Raw genomic sequence first — 19,541 nt, forward strand, 5'->3', positions numbered from 1 at the left:
TTTAGTGTTAGTGTTAGACTTAGACAAACAGCAATCCATCTACAGTCTGAAGCAGAGTTATCAGTATTATCAGCTGAGTCAGTCCGATATGGGTAAAACAGAAATCCTTATGAACCCTGCTTGTCCCACCATCTGTGCAATGCCTGCAACGAATTTCCCTTAACAAACTCCTGTGAATGGAGTTTGAGTCCAAACAGTCACGGGAGACTATTCAGACTCTAGTCCGAATAGCCAATTTGCTGGGAATAGTGTTTGGACCAGATTTTTTATTTTCCGGTAATAATAATATAGATCTTTATATACTTTACTTTATTGACAGCATTGTATAAAAATTGGATGATGCATTCACACATTCTTCTCTGGCAAAACTCATGACACATTTGGCTAAATACTAAATTCTAGTAGATCTCACTAACAAGAATCGTGATCTGGCTGGCACTCAGACTGTTTTGAATTGAACTGTACTGTAGTTGTAGGTAAGGGACCAAATTTTGTAGAGCTGACTTGATCATCCATTCATTCTGTCATTTTGACTTAGTGGCTTAGGCCTGGCCTAGAGTAGATGAGACTGTGACAGCTCAGTAAGTGGGGTATATGTAATATTGGTAAACGTGTTATTTTATACGAAGTCACGAAGTATGATAATGAAGTCAAAAGCAGCCTTTCACTTTCATGACAAGTTTAAAGTTGGAGAAAATAAAAACAAAGCATCGATTTTCAATTGCAACTTGAGTATCGATATATAATAAGCTATATATCAGACTATTTAGTTGAAAGTAAATGAAAAGTGCGGCTATATACATGGTCATAGATTGATAAAAATTAGATCTAATGGGAAAATGAAATCCAATGTTATCTTTAAAATTTGAAATGCACATAAAATTCATTAACGATGGACTCGGACTCGTAATTTCTAATATTATAATACAATTTTTACTGACTTCGTTATCGAAAAGTTTGGAAGTTTTTCTGAGAACTGACAGTTGTCGCAGTTCGCATAGATGATGACTAGTCCAGGGTTGCCAGTTTGGCATTTTAAATGCCAGATTCCAAAAATCTGGCATTTTTGAAAACCGTTTGGCATTAGAAAAATCATTTGGCATTTGGCATTTTCATTTGGCATTTTCTTTTCTTGTATATTATACTTCAAATGACACCTTTTCTTAATTATTTCTAAACGCGTAAAAACAAACATCTTCACATTTCTTTTTCATTCTTAAAATCCAACCGTGGTGTAGTGGTTTAGCACTCCACTTAGTAGTCAGTAGGTAAATAATTACCCCAACAGGAAATTTAGTATAATTCAAAAAAAAAAAAAAATAAAAAGAAAAGAAAAAGAAAAGAAAACACGCAAGCCACCAGGATATGATAGTAAATTGTCTATCAAAAGTGAGTAGTTTTCTTAGTGGGGGTGGGAGTCAACAGACTTTGGCATCTTTTTGAGTGTTTTGGCATTTTTTGAGTCTTCCCCTGGCATTTTGTTGAAAAATAATCTGGCAACCCTGGACTAGTCAAGAGTTAAATATTTGCAAAGGAAAGTGACAACAGATATGTACAAACTCTTCTTAGAAGTCTACTAGAAAGTTTCTAGTAAAAACGATAAGAAATAACGGTATTGGAATACTTCCGATTTCTATGATAAGAAAAAAAAAAAACTGGGGAAAACAACTCTCCACTTAACATAAACAAAAACAGACTTAGGAAAGACATGATGATGATGATAATAATAATAATAATAATAATAATAATAATAATAATAATAATAATAATAATAATAATAATAATAATAATAATAATGTGTTGCTGGGTAAAAAAAACCTAACAATTTAATGCCTGTTCTGTAAATAAGAAGTAATTCATACACATTCTTTGGGGGGCCTTCCGAAAGCTCCTACATCCCCAGTATTCTTTGTTTTTTATAATCTTCTAGTATGGGGTTTGGGAGGGGGGAATCTTTAAAAAAAAAAGAATCCCCCCCCCCTCCCAAATCCCCTACTACTAGATAGGTCTAGAACATTATTTAAAAATTTTCCCCTCTACTCGAACATTATAAAAAACAAAGAATACTGGGGATGTAGTAGCTTTCGGAAGGCCTCCCTATTCTTTTCTTCCCAGATACCCTTCCAATTGTGTAAGATAATTTTTACGTCAAAGGCTGTCGTTTTTGGTAGACCCGTCTGTGAATAACCACAGACCGCTGTCCATAGACACCAATCAATCAGATATATTTCTCACATATATAAAAGCACTTGACTGTCAAGTGTTCAGTATTGCATTTTGTTGTTTCTTTTCTGTCAATAAGAGATACTCTTATACCCAGGAATAATCACAGCACAATAAGAAAAGAAAATATTCAATGGGTTGAAGAAAAAATGATAGTTGTAGGTATTTGTATTTGTTAATCAGTGATCAGGGAGAAGCTGCTTGGAAACATATTTTTTTAAGAAACAGGGCATGGGTTGAATTTTTGTTTGGGAGGAGTTGCAAAATTATTTCTGAGTGGGATTCCTGACCTCCCATAGTGGACAGGGAGGCACTTACTCTGTCTTCTATACCCATATATCTTTTATCCAACATGTTTTTTGTCTTTGTCTTGGAATGCGATTACTGGGCCCTGGCCGGATACCCTGGTTGGGAGAGAAGCAATTAAATGTATAGTCCGAGTTTTGGAAAATGATATTTTTAGTCTTGTAAATCATCTCTCTGTTATGCACGGTATTATTTTTTGTTTTACTTATTTGTATTTGATTTGTAAACATTGGAGTGTATTCCTTTGAGTGGGAACCTTTTCTTGTGTCTGGATGAGATGTTTTGGTGATCTCAAACTAAGTACACTAATGGGGTGCTCTTGGAATCGACATCTCATCTCTATTTGAACTAATTCCCATCTGCCTTCCTTTTTCTTGGGTACTTAAATTGTAATTCTAGAACTTTTTACTATCCCATTATCTTCCTTTTTACTACAGTATAGTGCTGATATGACCTTAATCATGTGTAGCAAGCGCTGTAAAACCCTTAAAAACAAGTAAAATTATTTATCATGGCAGCTGTGACAGATTATTAGAAATTAGATTTAGGTGTCATTTTATTAATGTTGCCATTTTTTTTTCTTTTCTTTTTATTTTAACCTAATGTTGCCATTTATTAAGTAGGTGTTTTTATGCACCTCCATTCGAGGTGTAAAATAACGCAGTTTTTATGGAGGTGCAAAATAATGCACCGTTTTTTTGCACCTGTTGTTGGAGGTGCAGATTAACACACCATTTTTATGCACCCACAAAATAAAAGAGGCTTCTCTTCTTTTTTTTCTTCTGTGTATAGACCCATCACCGGCGGTCGGTCAATAGAGCGAAGTTGTTTTGTGCCGCCCTATATTTTCCGTAGATTAGCATGTCAACCAAACAAAAAACTTCAATTTTAAAATTTTGATAAAATTAAAAATTTAGCTGATACTGCTTTTTGTTTTGAATTTAATATTTGATGACTCGTGCGTCGCTCCGCTAAGGTAGCGTCAAATCGGCACGTTTCATCTTTCCCCCGTTGCCTGCGCGGGGTGACAATGAGCGGAGGGTGTGGTGTGGTGGGGAATTTTTTTTTTTTTTTTATATGAGCCAGTCTTCGTTTGGCCGTCCTGTCCTTACCCTATACTCTGTTGTACCTTGAAGAAAGTTAGTTACCACTCCCCAATCTCCCTCCACCCTCCCTCCCCAACTAACTATTGTCTTTCACTGCTAAAATAATTAGGCCAAGACGGCCAATCTAGCGATGCACGCCCTGAGGTCCTACTTGGGATAAATTAAAACCATATCAGTTTTATCACTGAAAGAAGAGGCTTTGCTTCACTATGATTTACGGATGAAGAGAATGGCAATAAATATATATTTTATCATTGTTGGTTTTGCTTAAATATATATTAAATATAAAAAAGAACAGTAAACAAAGTATACACCGAGAAGAGCCCCATGGTACTATAAATAAAAATCCCTGACCCCACGGAGTCCTTTCCCCACACACTCCCAACGATCCCTACTCAACTTGTATTGTGTGCATTGTCTAATAATAGTATAATTATAAAGATGTCGCTGATTGTGTGTGAAGTTAACAAGTGCTTTGCGTTTGGAATTAAATGTGGATTTTTAAATTCAATTATTCTAAAGTTGTGTGTCATACCGTTAGTATTCAGAGAAAATGTATTATCGCTGTTGTCATTGTTTATGAAACCTACCTGTTTTTATCTTGAATCATTTTATTTTAAAAAGTTATTTCTGTAATTTGTAACCAATCATGAATCATGTTGATTTTTTAATTGAAAATCGATTCCGACACTTATCCCCTCAAGAGAAAATCGTGGTGAAAGATTTAGGTCCACACAAACCAGTGAATTTTGACGTAGTTTCTAACACACCGAGGAGACAGCGCCGGTTTAATAATGATTATTTTTAAGATGTTGAATGGCTTACTGCCATTGAAAGCCGTGAAACGCTTCATTGTTTTTATTGCTTGATTTTTGGTGATGTATGCTATAACGGACAACAGGAGGATTCAGTGATATTGCGCACATCTCTCAGGCACTGAAGAAACATTCTGAATCAAATAGCCATGTCACAGATGCTGTTAAATATAAACTTTTCAACGTTGTAGATATAAGAAATCAGTTGGAAACAGGACATGCTGTGTCTGTGAGTCGTTATAATGAACAGGTGAAAGTTAACAGACAAGTTTTGTCCAAGATAAGTGATGCTCTTTTGTGAGTACGTCTCGTTAATATTCTAACACACACACACAAATACACGCACATATGCAAACAATTGCAATACCCCCCTCCACACACACACACACACACACACATACACACACACACATACAAAGTAGGTCAAATTAAGTTAAATTAACTAGACCAATAAAATTTGATTCTGTATTTCGGATGTGTGCCACCTTAAATACAATGTGACCAACCGCCCCTGAGACCCATCTATGTCCATGTCTATTAGATAGTTTTAGATTGTAGTTTAGCACGCTGCTAAGGGATTGCCGGTATACATTGACACAATGATAGTAATTAAATAATAATTTTAAAAGATCAAAGGTAAAAATAAACAGAAACATAATACACAAATACTGATCACAATGACAAAATATAAATAAATAAATAATTTATAGAAAGCTTTTAAAAACACAAAATGTGGTAAATTAATTCTGATGATAATGATAAAGTATTAAAAAATGTTAACAGTCGATGTGTACATATATATAAGCAGTTCTGACATCCTAATGCAATTATGGACCCAGTTTAACATTGTTGTAATGGACAATATTTTGCGTCATTTCCATAACAACAATGATCCCATAATAAATTCGGTTATCAGACCTTCAAATAAGTGCACGTTGATAACAATGGTACCAATTTTGTTTTAAAAATAAAATTTATAATGAGAATAATAATAATAATAATAATAATAATAATAATAATAATAATAATAATAATAATAATAATAATAATAATAATAATAATAATAATAATAATAATAATAAAATAATAATTATTATAATAAAATAGTATTGATAATTATAATAATATTTAGTAATATAATAATAGGTATCCCAAACTACCGCTGTGTGGCAGGCGAATTTGCCGGGATCGATCAAAAAGTGGGGTGTTAATATCTGTCTCTCTCTCTCTTGAATTAAACTTTATTTAATAAAAAAAAGGATAATATTATATTTCAATATCTGCTCTACAAGATGAGCTAAATATTTAAACTATTCAAGCTATGTGAACTTTTTAACAGCTATTCAAAAACGCTCTCATAAAGAGATCCGATTGCAAATTTTCGCTGTGAAAACTGCGTACCGATCGACCGAAATTCGGGTCTCGTCACAAGATCTGCTCGCGCTAAAAGCTGAACGGACCAACAGCTGTGAAATCAAGTGTGGGAGAATCTCCTTTTAATGCCCTTTCGTGTGGTGTAATTTTTTCGTTTATAAACACAACAAAAATATTATTAAAATTTAACTGAATTTGCCCTATTTTTGACTGAAAATTTGACTCTCTTAACGGTTAATAAACGGCGAAAAAATTACACCATAAAAATCTGCAGCATTTGAAGGCTATAATATCAAAAATCCAGCATGCTGGCTTGATTCAACACATAGCGCCATCTTTAAAAGCAAAGCCTTTGTTTCCGCTTTCTCTTTCTTTCTCTCCTACCGTCCGACGCGTGAGTTGATACACTGCCGGTGACCGAGACCGATTGTATTGTAACGTTTCCAAACAGCCATCTAGAATAGTCAAAAGTGTTTCAATTATGGACATGGACTTACTTGAATTATGTGGTAAGTAAATCTTATTGTTTTTTATTTTATTATGATCGGTGTTTGAGTAGATCGAAGCTTTTCTCTATCTTGTCTTAATCTTATCATGATACTGTTTGCTCCACTCCACTAACTTTTCTGAATTAATGGATAATGTTTGTATTCGTGTTCATTCATGAAGGCTATTATTATTATTATTATTATTATTATTATTATTATTATTATTATTATTATCATGATGATTATTATTATTATTATCGGAGCCCACCGATCGCTAAGAATGAACGTGTCATTATCACTGATACTTCTAGATGAAAAATAAAATAATAGAAACTGGTCGTGTCAGTGTCCGTCCTGACTGCTAGACTTGTGCTTGTGATTGTGAGTCCTACTAGTACTAGGAAATGGAAAGTATCACACTATCGACGTCTAAGTCTAGTTGTTTCTCAATTTTCTGAAATTTAGATTAAGTCAAGCTCATTCATTAAGAAATTATTGACAATTGGGACGAAATCTGGTGCACATTGTTTGATCTTATAATAATAATCTTAACAGGATTGCTCCATTCTTCATCAGGTGTCATCAATGAGTAGTATCCAACTTGTTTGTTTTTCAATCGTTTTTTAAAGATCCAGTTTCACCCATGCCATGATTGATGGAACTATTACTATTATAATATAGTGACTCAAACTCCAGTTTAAATTTAACTTTTAACCTTTTACTGTATAGACTACTTGGTAGAAAGGCTTGTTTTTATTTGATGCTATGGGATTGACTTGGTGATGGTTGCTTGTTTATAATATGTTTTAGATTTATATTAAATTCTTGAATCCTGCCTATTTGAATTTGACAGTTGAGTTTTGATAGATAGTGTTGATGGTAATGAGTAATCATTTAGCGCGTTGAGCTTGTTGAAATACGGGGTAAGGCGGTGTATAGAAACTATTTATTATTATCACATCTCAAATAAGTTTGAACATTTTAATTCTCCATTTTCAGATGACGAACAAATGAGTCGTCTCAGGGCTTCATTTTTGATGAAGGGAGAAAGGTCGTAGACCTGCACTCCCACCTGTGCAAGTGACACCTGTTTGTCCAGCTTTATCATCTGCGCTTTGAAGCCAAAACGACAGTGTCTGAGGTAAGGTTTCTATGAATATATGACACATCTGTTTTCGTTGTCACAGGCCACCATTATATTTTTTTGATAAATATTTTGGTTGTTTTTGATGTTTTTTACTGCGCTAATATTATCAGTACAGTGAGGCTAAACCAGCTTATGATTTGATTTTTTGTTGTAAAACACAAGGTCCCGCTATGGAGCTTTCAGATTCATATAAGTTCATGATGGTTGCCAGTAGATTTTATTGTTAACATGTATGGTTGAGTTTATTTGGGTTTGTAGTTACAAGTGACTGAGTGACATAGACAAGTAAAAGACGTGTTTATGGCTCTTTTTATGATATAATTTAAGCATGCCTGCAACAGTCAGCAATTAGCAATGGGCCATGTGCTGTTGGTATAATAGCACTAGTTGAAAAGGTCTTTACTAGGTTAGACAAGACTAGATGTTTGCTATGGAATACAATTAAATTCTAAACCATCCCTGTGTTCCTCTCTCGAGCAAAGTATATTAATTTTTTCATACCTAATCCTTATCTTTTTTTAAACTTGTTGGATTCTGATGTATTATCAAGGGTTATCTTTTTGTATAAGGTTCTATTTTTTTTCTGTTCTAATATACTAATGCATTAGTTATAAGCCCTTCAATGTTTTCTGGTTATTTTTTCCCTTCTAGGTGGAACAATGGTTCTCCATGTTAAGTCCAGACTCAAGTTATCCTGTCAATAGTATCTGGCGAAAAATTTTGAAGGTGGTGAAGGCGGCAAAAGGGAAAGATAAAACGTTTTTGAATGCACCTGTGGATCTTCACCACCTCAGTGATGCCCTCAATGCCATTGGTGTAGACATGACATTGGAGAAGAACAATTTTAAAAAGACTGTTGTGTCAAAGGAAATTGCTGTGGACCTCGGCAATTTTCTCCTGAAACATGGACATACTTATGGAGACTTCCATAAATTTCTAGGAGACATATCGTCTTCTCCTGTAATTTGCACGAGAGAGAAGTTGCGAGGCATGTATCTCGCTGCAGAAACAAAGAAGGGGAAGCTGATAAAAAATATCAGCAGGGACCCAGCAGCACTTCAGGCATGGCTCAGGAAACCCTTCTTTCCCTGTCATCTGACGGAAATTCAGCTAAACTCTCCTCCTGCCACAGCCACAAAGCCACCCTCGTCATCGCCACCACCACCACCCCCACTGTCATCTACTGTTGACTGGCCAGCACTGAGTCCTCAGCCAACCGTTTTATTTCCTTCATCTGTACTATCATCATCGAGTCAACCTTCTACTTCTACTAAGATTCTCAGCTCACCACCACCGTCGTCTACTGTTAACTGGCCAGCACTGAGTCCTCAGCCAACCGTTTTATTTCCTTCATCTGTACTACCATCATCAAGTCAACCTTCTACTTCTACTAAGATTCTCAGCTCACCACCACCGTCGTCTACTGTTGACTGGCCAGCACTGAGTCCTCAGCCAACCGTTTTATTTCCTTCATCTGTACTACCATCATCAAGTCAACCTTCTACTTCTACTAAGATTCTCAGCTCACCACCACCACCACCATCGTCCTGCATTTCTACTGTATCTGGTTCTACCCCTCATCTCTCCACGAATATTAATTCTCGGAATGTGTCCACACCTGATTCATGTTCAGCACCACTACCGTCATCATCATTCACTTTTGGTTCTACCCCTCTACCCTCTACGTCTGTTTCTACTCAGAATCCAGCCAAACCTGAATGTACCCCTGCATTGATCACTTCTGTTTTATTGCCAGAATCTTTTTCAGAGTCCCACATCCCACTTTCTTCCACAATTGTTAATGTTGACCATGTTAGAAGATTATCAAAGTCTGTCTCTTCCAAAAAATTGTTTTCATCTATAAAGTCGATTCATCAGAATGTAATATTTTAAAGAAAGAAATTTTTAATTTAAAATTAAAGAACAAAACTTATGTCCGATAGAGCGGCAAATATGAAACTTTTAAATAAAAAAATTCATGAATGGCGTAAGAGTGTTTTGCATGATGAGGAATATAGACGGTCTATGTACACATTTTTTGTATTGTAACGCGCATTTTTTGCTTGGTCTATCTAAAGCTGTTGAGAGTGCTGTGTTAGAATTTGAGAGGGATGTAATTAAAGTGGGGGGTTCACTTGGGAGGGACAGTCAGCAAAAGTTTAATCATTTTCAGTCTAGTATTGGTAAAGAAAGTGCAGCCTTACGTGCTATAAGACTAACTGCAGAAGTATTGGGACCTCGGGGGGGATGAGAAAAATGGGGCAAGGGAAGAATGGCTAAATTATTCTGAAGCTAATAATATTAAGTCTCAGTTTTGCAGTTTTAGAAGTAATCGTTTCAATAATATATTTGAAAATGCTCATGCTCTTTTGTACCATCATAAACGTGTTCTTGATTTTCTAGAAAATGAAGTTTCAGGTGACAATTTAAAGCTTCAAAGTATTGTTGCAGATTTGAGGGATAGTAGGGTAATTTCTTTAGTTGCTGCTATTTCACTGTTTAATCTATCACTGGGCCATACTGGGAGTTGATGAAAAGTAAAATTCCTTATGGGTCATTCCTCTCTTATGTCAAAAAGATTGATGTTATTTTTGAGAAATTTATTTGTTAAGGATGATTACTGATGATGAGGCAGAAGCATCTTTTTTGTCAACTGCTGTCAAACGAAGAAGGGTTTCAGATTCTGATGTTGATTGAATAACACTATGAGATTAAATTCAAGCTTCAGTTTAATTACAAAACCAGATAGAATGGACGTTTCAGGTTTCTCCTTTGTCAACAAACAGGATGAACCAAACAGTATAGATGATGTGGTAGTGCCGTTAAGTTGAATGCGTTTGTTGGTAAAGGGGAAACACGAAACATCCATTCTTCTATCTGTTTTTATAATTAAATTGAAGCTTACATTCAATTTCACATTATTTATCGCTTCGAGTAGCAACATTTACATTATATTGATTAATGAAATTATGTATCTATTTCCATCACTTTACATTTGATCAGTGACATGCTTTGTTTAAACAATTGTTGTTTCTCATAATTATGTACCTATCATGTAGCTTTTCTGATTATTACATATGTTTTATTTACTCATCATGTTTAGCGTCAAGCAAGATGGCTTTCTATTATTTCAACATTTTTAACACGTCTGAGTGTACTTAAACACTTTAATATGTTTTTTTTACCTGGAAGTTCGTATTCATACAATAAGGGAGTCCAATATAATGTCTATTTCTATTTAAACATTTTATAGATGCATTTAAAATGTGTATAGTGGAGAGCCAATGATAACCCTTATACTCATACTGATGTTGGGCTATTAGACCATAATAGCAATATTATAGTCCGTGTTTAAATTAATCTTTATCATTTATAGGCTATGTGGATATGATCAGCTTCCAGAGTCCGCGTATGTATAATCTGTTATTAGATATTATATTGGACTCCCTGTATGAATATGAACTTCCGGGTAAAAAAACATATTAAAGTGTTTAAGTACACTCAGGCGTGTTAAAAATGTTGAAATAATAGAAAGCCATCTTGCTGACGCTCAACATGATGAGTAACAAGAGTGCTAAGATAGGTTTGCCCGGTGTCTGTGCATTTATATGCATTAAAGCGTGTCCTTATACCGTTGCCTTAGTTATATAAACTAAAATGTGTTAGGACAGGGCGTTGAATTTTGGGTTGATTGTTGAGGTGTCTCAAAATATGTACTTATGGATAGGTATAAATTTTCATGTTCGTGGGTTGCATTGGATATTGTATGCTTTTGTGTACTGACTTTTTTGTCTAATGTTTTTATTTATTTATTTTATTTGATCGACTGTGCGCCACCAGTAGGTGCAGCATTAACTTCCATTATTGTGTTAGGTCGTGGTATGAATTTTTGACTTTTCCCCCTTTTTTGACATATATTTCTGTTGATTTTCGAGAGCTTAAATCTTGATTTCTTCTCATAACTCTGTTTTTGTCATTCTTATTGTGAAAAGGACATAAAATTTGGATTCCCCATCCCTCAAATCATTTGTATGTGAAGTTTCATAGCCATATCTCATCATTTAAATTTTTTTGTAGCGGAAACACTGTTTATTTCTCAAAATGTCTTCCTTTGGCGATTTCGGCCTTTTTTCGAATTTTGAGACGTAAAATCTCAGTAATTATTGCCTCTATCTCTCTGAAAAAAATTGGGCTTACTGTCTGGTGCCAGTTCTAAGGCTCAGATAAGTTTCATGCCTTAATTTAGATTACTGACGAGTCTGCAAAGTGCCGAAGATGGTACATCTGGCGATTTCGGTGAAATTATTTTCACGCGGGTCATGTTTTTTCTTGATTTTGATGCTGTATAGTAACTGAATTATACTAGGTGAATATTTGTTTGAGTATTTTTCTTATTATCTATGTCCATGGCTTGCGATTGCTTGCAAATTATTCAATTTTGTTATTATTTTGTTTGTTTTGATGCACTTTAAACTTGCTGTTTGGTAGCATGTTCTGTTGGTGTACGAAAATTACAAGTTATTAAATAAATAAAAAATTCGTAACTTTTTTATTTGTTGTCCGATTTTAATCATTTAAAGACTGTTGTTCATGGTTTGACAATCTGTATTTGTTCAATTCAAAATAACAGCAGTTTTCTGCAGTTGAAATTTTAGTTTGGGATACCTAATAATAATTATAGACCTGTAAATTCTCAGTCAATTAACTGAAATCAATCAATTCGTCAAATTCGAATATTTTAAAAAAGGAAAGACAGGAATGAAGAAAGAAAGAATTCATGAACCGTAGTCGAATGACCGTGAAGTAATTAGGATTGTTCCACAGTACTACGCATAGATCATGGGCCGTTTATATTAACAATGGATATATTGCCAAGGCTAAGCGACGCTTTTTATAATTGCCGTGTCTGAACACACCCCGGTGTATTTTCACACAGCCTTCGTGAAATTTTTTTTTCACTTTCCAAACCTGTCGTGATCCCAGTGGTTGCCAATTTTAACTGAGCGACTGAGCGATAAATTTCACTGTTTCGTCTAAGCTAAAATTGACCACATTTACTTGGTGGAACCTAAAAGTATGAAAAAGTTTAATGCGAACGCCGGAAGTGCGTTATGAAGACACCTTCAAATCAAAAGTTATATGATTGCTACAAGCACATCTCGATTGCCCCACGTTGTAAACAAACTGGTTGACCGTTTCTTCACTGATTGGGTACCTAATTATAAGAAACAATGGTAAGTAGCCTAATTAATTCCCACGACAAACTGGTTGACCGTTTCTTCACTGATTGGGTACCTAATTATAAGAAACAATGGTAAGTAGCCTAATTAATTCCCACGTAAATTAGTTTTCTGCCATTGTTTTGCTCAAGCGAGCTTGCTGTTTACAATTCATTTCAATTCTTTGGATTTTTCTGATACTGAAGAGTTTCAGTGAGGTTCAGTTTCAGTCAATTTTTATAGAGCTCATTTACAGGTCTATAATTATAATAATAATAATGATAATAATAATAATAATAATAATAATAATAATAATAATAATAATAATAATAATAATAATAATAATAATAATAATAATAATAATAGTAATAATAATAATATTTAAAAGGATAATAGTAATAATAATAATATTTAAAAGGATAATAGTAATAATAATAATAATACTAATACTACTACTAATAATAATAATAATATTAATAATAATAATAGCAATAAATTAATCGAAAATATAAAAAAAAAAGGTGTAGATCAAAATAACTATAACAATAAAAAGGATTTTAAAAAAACAAACAAATTAATCATCCACAACGGGAATCAAACCCAGTACCTCAAGGTTAGAGTCTGACAGCTTAACCACTGCACTACAGATCCACCTGACCTTTCATATTTGATCAGGTCTTTTTAGAACTTTATTTTACTTTCAATGCAACTTCTATTTGTGGTTTTAAATTTCTGTTGCATGTTGTCAGCGCTCGTTTTATAATTTTTTATTAACAAAGAAGTACAAATGTCACATTATAACTTTTGCCATGTCCAAATATACAGAATCACAGTATCGATAATGAATTGCATGGATTGCACTTGTGCAACGGAGGTGCATAACAACGATCCATTAAGATACACCACCAATGGAGGTGCATAAAAACGCTACGATTTATTAATTGTGTTTATTTAAGGATTTACCATTACCAATTGTTAGGTTTATTTCAGTGATGGAAAATATCTAATCTAAATTTTTTTTTTTTTCAACCACAGATTGTTCAGCAATTTCTTGATGTGCTTTGAGAAATGACAACAGCTTTATGATACCAACATTGTAACCATCATTCATCCTTTTCATCATGTTGATGAACTTTGCCCTAGATGTTGTAGGGACATCTGTTGTCAGTGACAAGGTGAGCACAGATGGTCATGAGGTTTCTAATTTGATTCACACGGATTATGGAACAAGGAAGAAAGGATACCTAGCAGAGCATTTTGTCAAACCACCCGTCCATGTCACGTTTTCACTTCCTTGCAATATAAATATATCCCATGTTGTCATGGAGCCTTACATCGGTCAACAACAGTCAATGCAACTAGAATTGTTATGTGCACACAAACCCCCACCCAGGACTGTTCATGGTAAATTACAGCATAAGTTTAATGTAATAAATTCACACAACTCTTCAGATGAGACGTACATGCCAGCTTTTCATTCTGTGTCTAAAATTACATGTTCTGCACAGTCACCAGTTTGTTTCTACAATCCTCGTTTTACTAGTCGGTTGATGTCACCTAGAGGTATGAACTACATGGACTATCAAAATAGAGCAGAGATGAGGCACGCTCAATCCCAACTGTTGACATGTGCCTCTCAGGTTATGGTTAAAGTTACAAGAACTCTGAAAAGTTCCACTCCAGCTCTGAATGGAGTAGAAATTTGGGGTTGTGTGTCGTCCTTAATGAGTAATGAAGTGAGGCAGGCAGTAGAGGGGAAGTATCTTCATTTTGTCACACCGAAAATGGCATCAGGCAATTCTTTAGATATCTTATCTGGTAATGAAAGAGACAGTTGTAAAGGCAGTAATTTTGAGACAGACAAGAACACAACAATAGAAGATAGTGATAGTTTTGAGATACCAGAAGATTTCTTGGATCCAATTACATGCGAAGTCATGACCATTCCCATGTTGCTTCCTTGTGGCAAAAATATTGACAAAACTAGTTTAGACAAGTTTTCAAATTCTGAAGCTATGCATGGCCGGCGCCCAAGGGATCCTTTCACTGGTGTTGAATTTTCTGATGTCATCAAACCCATTCCAAATGTGGATCTTAAATCCCGGATTGATGCATTTCTCATGTCAAACTCCAGCATCAAATCAATTTCTCGTCTTCCTAGAACTGTAGGAAAGGGAGAATCCAATTCATTTGAGTTTGGAAAGAGAAAAAGAAATGACAATGACCAGATAAATGTCTCATCCCTCATTGCTGGGATGCCAAAGTCAAAAACACTCACAGTCAAAGCATCGACTGAAACTGAAAAACAAGGACCTGGGAAAAGAAGTCACCCTCAAACAAGACAAATAGCATATCCTGATGTTACACCCACAGGCAAATCTATGCCCACAATTGTGTCCCAGCATGTTTGTGGTAGTGTTCATTGTAGCCAAAATGATAATATCAGTAAAGGTTGTGGCCGTCCCAATAATTGTGGTAGAAAAAGTCATAATGCTGGCAGTGGTAGTTGTAGTCATGACAGCAAATGTTTCAATGAATCATTAACACAAAATGCATCAGGTAGTGGTTTGTACAATAAGGACAGTTATACCAGGAGATGTGACAATGTCAGTGGATCATTGTCATCTTCGTCAAACACATGTAATATTGGGATTGGGAGGGATGTTACCAAATCTGAGGATAAATCACATGACGCCAGGTTGAAAGAAAGCTTGGACAGTGCCTTGTTCTCTGTGTTAGCCACAACAGAAAATCATTCACATTTAAACAGAAATAGAGATGACAGTTTGAAAAGGAACCAAAGTGGTAATTCACACATATCATGTGCATGGTGTGGGTCGATGTGCAGACGAGTTGTGGGACCAGATGCTCCAAGTAACACCAATAACAAAAACTCCACAGTATTGTATGCCACACCTTGTCAACACCTTATCTGTCGTTGCTGTCTTTTGGAAATGGGAAGTCATGACCCAGAGTTGACCTGCAAGAAATGTGGCTCTGGCTTTCAAAAGAAGGATGTGGCTAGATCCCACTGATTGCATCTTGCTGTTGTTGGTGTTTTCTCCCTCTTACTGGGGCTAACTTCAATACTTAGATGCTTGAATCTGTGGACAATGTAATGTAAGCATTGAACAAAATCAATAAGACAGTTCCAAAAATAAATGAACATGTCACATTGTCTGAAAATTGTATTATATCAGGGAAGCCAGATGCCAAAAGGGATATTAAGCTAAAATGACAAGAAATTTGAGACTTCATTTTTTGTCATTTCATTCTCCCTAAAATAAGACATTAAAAACTTGAATCTAGTCTCATTTTTTTTGTTTTTACATTAAATTCTATATTTAGCACATTGATCTCCCGTCCTACATAATACCGTTTTTAGGCAATGTGCCACATTATATGTGGTTACAAGGAAGAAGTAAAAGGGCTGAAGAAAGCTTAAAGTTAAAGTTTTAAGCCAGAAATGTTCCTTGTTCAATTTTCTCCTCTCATTTTTTTATGAATGTTGATTTTTTGTAAGACACTCGCCAAAAAAGTTTCTTCATTCAAACTGGTCAACAAAAACTCAAACTCATATTAAAAGATTATAAGAATACATAACAAAATGTTCATCCAAAATTAAAAGAAAACAGGAAAACATTTATATATATTATATAGTGGCCGAGTGGTTATGGCATTTCACTATGACCCGGAAGGTCCTCGGTTCGAGCCCCGCTTCAGGCAATTTAGTTTTTTTTTATCCTTGAGCAAGATTATTAACCTTCAATTTGCTCACTTGGATAACATGGGTGATTCCTGTTGACACCAGACATCTTGTTTGATGAATTATCTATATTCCCTCGTGGAATGAAATGCCTAGCCGACGATATCTTATGATGTCATGGCGGAAGGGCATACTTAAAAATATATATATATATATATACATATAAAATATTTCAATTATAATTATGATCAACTTCTACAATATTGTTTTGAGCATTCGCTCTCATCACGAAGTGAAAGACACGCCAAAACAAGAAATGTGCATTGACCTCACTGAGTGTTCCTTATAGCCCTGTTCTAATATTTTCTAGCAAAAACTTTTCCAAATGAACCAATTGCACACAATTTTGCTACTAGAATTTCTTCCAACCCTGAGCCTTTCATTAATTTTTCCATGGCTGCATGGTGTGGAATGCTCCAAATATGAATGAAAACATGTTTATACTTTTCAGGATGTCCTCGGACTAGAGCATTTATACTTTCTTTGCCATATCAAGATCAAAGGTTGCGAATGTCAATGGCTGATCTGTTTCTTTAGTTGCGTCCTGTGATATTTGGAGAAATATTTTCAAGGTTCAAAGTTCATTTACTGATATATACATGTAGTTTACAATAAATTGAATTCTTTGTTGATGTTCTGTTGTTGATGAAGCTCAACCTCTCCCTCCTGGGAACGCGAAATTTTCTTTGAGCACCAATCGAATAACATCTAGAGAAAAAAAGGATTTTGTAATAAGATCGTTACATCCATCGGTCATTAAAACGTGTCCCTGTCACATCAAATGAAGACTCTACCTTGCCAGTGTCAAAACAGGCTTCTTGTTGTGCAGGAACAAAGGTGGTACAGTGTATCTTTCTTTTCAAGATGCCCATGCCATTGCATGTTTGATGTAGACTAGAATTATCTGCAGGCATTAAAAAAAATCCCTGCTTTATAACTAACGCCTTTAATGATTTATACCGTATTACGTTATGTCACTTATTGTAAATCATACATGGTTATTAAAAATTGTGAATGTTTGTGTCAACATAATCGATGATTATGATGATTTTTTAAAAAAATCTTTCTTTATTTGTTCTGTAATTCATTAAGTTTTTGACTGCTATTGGCCAGATACTCATTTCACACCTGAGTGCAGTGAGAGAATATGAGTTAGGAACCCTATTCAAGGACTCAACACGTGGGCTCGAACCAGGGACCTGGGACCTACTGCTCAAAAGCGAATGTCATTCCACAGTTACACTAAGTCACAGTGGCTGTGACGAGCACCCAGAGACCAGGGTTGCCAATTTGGCAGATTTTCTGCCAAATGTCCTTTTTTTTTTTTTGGCAGAATTTGAAGTCGTCTCACAGAAAAAAAACGGCTTGGCAGTTTGACAGATGTTTGGCAGATTTTATTTTCCACGTTTTCCATGGCAATTTTTATGTAATAGTGATTTTTTTAAACTTGGGAAATGAAAAAAAAAAATTATGACATCGGCCTTTCGAATTTTTTGTTTAACAAAACTGATGAGTTTTCAAAGGGGGTACTATACATAGTACAGTTTGGCAGATCTTTGTGGTATTTGGCAGATATTTTTATTCCAGTTGGCAGAATGCCTGAAAATAATCTGGCAACCCTGCCAGAGACCTTTTGGCAATTTACCCCCCCCCTCTCTCTCTCTCTCTCTCTCTCTCTCTCTCTCTCTCTCTCTCTCTCTCTCTCTCTCTCTCTCTCTCTCTCTCTCTCTGTGAGTGTGCGCTCGCGCGAGTGTGTGTGTTTGTATCTGATAGTTCACCAATCTCTAATACATGCTGTAAAACTACATTTCATTTATTTGTAAAGTACTGTAATCTCTTATGGATGACGTGTAAAAAATGCCATATTGGAAACGATTATCTTTTACTCCACCATTGTCAAGATGCGAAAAGTCATATGTTTCAATAAAAATAGATTTAAGTTGTTTGACTTGCGTTGCCTACGTGTTCTTGGACCATAGCATCGTTGGGGTTCTGTAGATTTTGGCAACCATATCCCTCCATTCTGGAACGTCTTTGAAATCACTAATTGAAAAATGAAAGTGGCAAGTGGTTGGAGGAGGGTCACTCTTTTTTTTTTCTTGTCGTCTTCTCTACTTCTACCACCTCCCATCTGATATCTGTTATCACCAAAGACTTTATGCAAAATTTAAAGTTATTATTTATTGGTTTTGCCAAGACCTTTTGTTACTGGAATCTTTCGGCAAATGGGGAAACAGTCACACATGCTCTTGCTTGGAAGATTACTTTTTCCCCCTTCTAAATCATATCTTTGTTTTATTTGTATGCCCATCTCTATGACAATAACTAGATGGGATTTTACTTTTAAAAACCTCAGTCCAGGGACAAGGTTCATTTCTCCCAATCTAACATTGTTTTCTATTTTTGAAGTATCCCCTTTTCTCATACCTTTTGTTCGGTGTTTGAACAGCGCAGAGCAAACCTATTTTATTGCAAATCAACTCCAGGTCCATGGTCACACAGTGAAATCCATATAAAATCAACCATCTTAAAGTTATTAACACCCCTTATTGGTCCGAAGTTTTCTGTTCTGTAAGTCAGTGTTTTTCATTGATAATGGATAAAGTCAATCAATCTTTCTGGTCCAGCGATGTTGGCCTTATCAGGAGTCCATTGTACTTTCCTACGAGCACAACTTAAATAAGTGCGCACGTCGATGCTTGCCCATCCTTTAGTCTTGTGGACAGTAGGGCATTACGGATGATCTTCGTACAGAACCCTCTATTTCATATGTAACTCATTGTCTCAAATTGGTATTATATAGGGAGGAAACAGATAATGAAAAATAAGAGGCTAATATAATATTATTAGAGAAATTGTTTTTTTTCATTATGTCCATAAATAAAACCTCCCCCCCCCCCCAAAAAAAAAAAAAAAAAAAGTTATCAAACAAGAAACGGAAATTAAAACCCTTGCCCCCCCCCCCCCCCCCCCCCCCCCCCCCCCCCCCACGGTTATTCATGCCAAGCTCAAAGTTGTCTCGATGGTCTTATTCTTATCTCAAATTGTATGTAGCTACTCATGGATCCATCTCATAAACAGACGGCATATAACTTAG

General features: G+C 35.2%; 3 protein-coding genes across 6 annotated transcripts in view; 2 read left to right on the forward strand and 1 right to left on the reverse strand.

Annotated features, from left to right (window-relative positions):
* Positions 1-690, reverse strand: part of LOC144964678 (helicase POLQ-like) — a 39,733-nt gene extending 39,043 nt beyond the window's left edge. The window contains exon 1 of the mRNA XM_078899187.1: positions 417-690. The gene's annotated coding sequence lies outside the window, so the exon portion shown is untranslated. The remainder of the gene's footprint in view (positions 1-416) is intronic.
* A 281-nt stretch (positions 691-971) lies between these two features.
* LOC144964679 (RING finger protein 37-like) lies at positions 972-18,389 on the forward strand. Of its 3 annotated transcripts, none has more exons than XM_078899189.1 (3): positions 972-1,011; positions 1,512-1,612; positions 13,714-18,389. In XM_078899189.1, the coding sequence occupies exon 3, from the start codon at positions 13,800-13,802 to the stop codon at positions 15,711-15,713; it is 1,914 nt and encodes a 637-aa protein (XP_078755315.1). In that variant the 5' UTR covers positions 972-1,011; positions 1,512-1,612; positions 13,714-13,799; the 3' UTR covers positions 15,714-18,389. The 3 variants fall into 3 exon arrangements, 2 of the variants coding, with proteins under 2 accessions (XP_078755315.1, XP_078755314.1); XR_013643907.1 differs by lacking the exon at positions 972-1,011 and having other exon boundaries at positions 1,508-1,612; positions 13,714-15,798; positions 16,896-18,389; XM_078899188.1 differs by lacking the exon at positions 972-1,011 and having other exon boundaries at positions 1,496-1,612.
* LOC144964681 (uncharacterized) lies at positions 5,598-12,009 on the forward strand. Of its 2 annotated transcripts, XM_078899191.1 has the most exons (3): positions 5,598-6,333; positions 7,312-7,453; positions 8,111-12,009. In XM_078899191.1, exon 3 carries the CDS (start codon positions 8,129-8,131, stop codon positions 9,350-9,352), a length of 1,224 nt encoding a protein of 407 aa, XP_078755317.1. In that variant the 5' UTR covers positions 5,598-6,333; positions 7,312-7,453; positions 8,111-8,128; the 3' UTR covers positions 9,353-12,009. The 2 variants fall into 2 exon arrangements, with proteins under 2 accessions (XP_078755317.1, XP_078755318.1); XM_078899192.1 differs by having other exon boundaries at positions 5,598-7,453.
* Positions 18,390-19,541: the final 1,152 nt, after the last annotated feature.

Source organism: Berghia stephanieae, chromosome 2 (assembly GCF_034508935.2).
Source record: "Berghia stephanieae isolate SIO BIC M18660-M18661 chromosome 2, UCSD_Bste_1.3, whole genome shotgun sequence".
In the NCBI taxonomy this organism is placed as follows: Eukaryota; Metazoa; Mollusca; class Gastropoda; order Nudibranchia; family Aeolidiidae; genus Berghia; species Berghia stephanieae.

Coding starts and splice junctions, on each gene's coding strand:
- LOC144964681 (XM_078899192.1), top strand. CDS start 8,129: ATGTTAAGTCCAGACTCAAGTTATCCTGTCAATAGTATCTGGCGAAAA.
- LOC144964679 (XM_078899189.1), top strand. CDS start 13,800: ATGTTGATGAACTTTGCCCTAGATGTTGTAGGGACATCTGTTGTCAGT.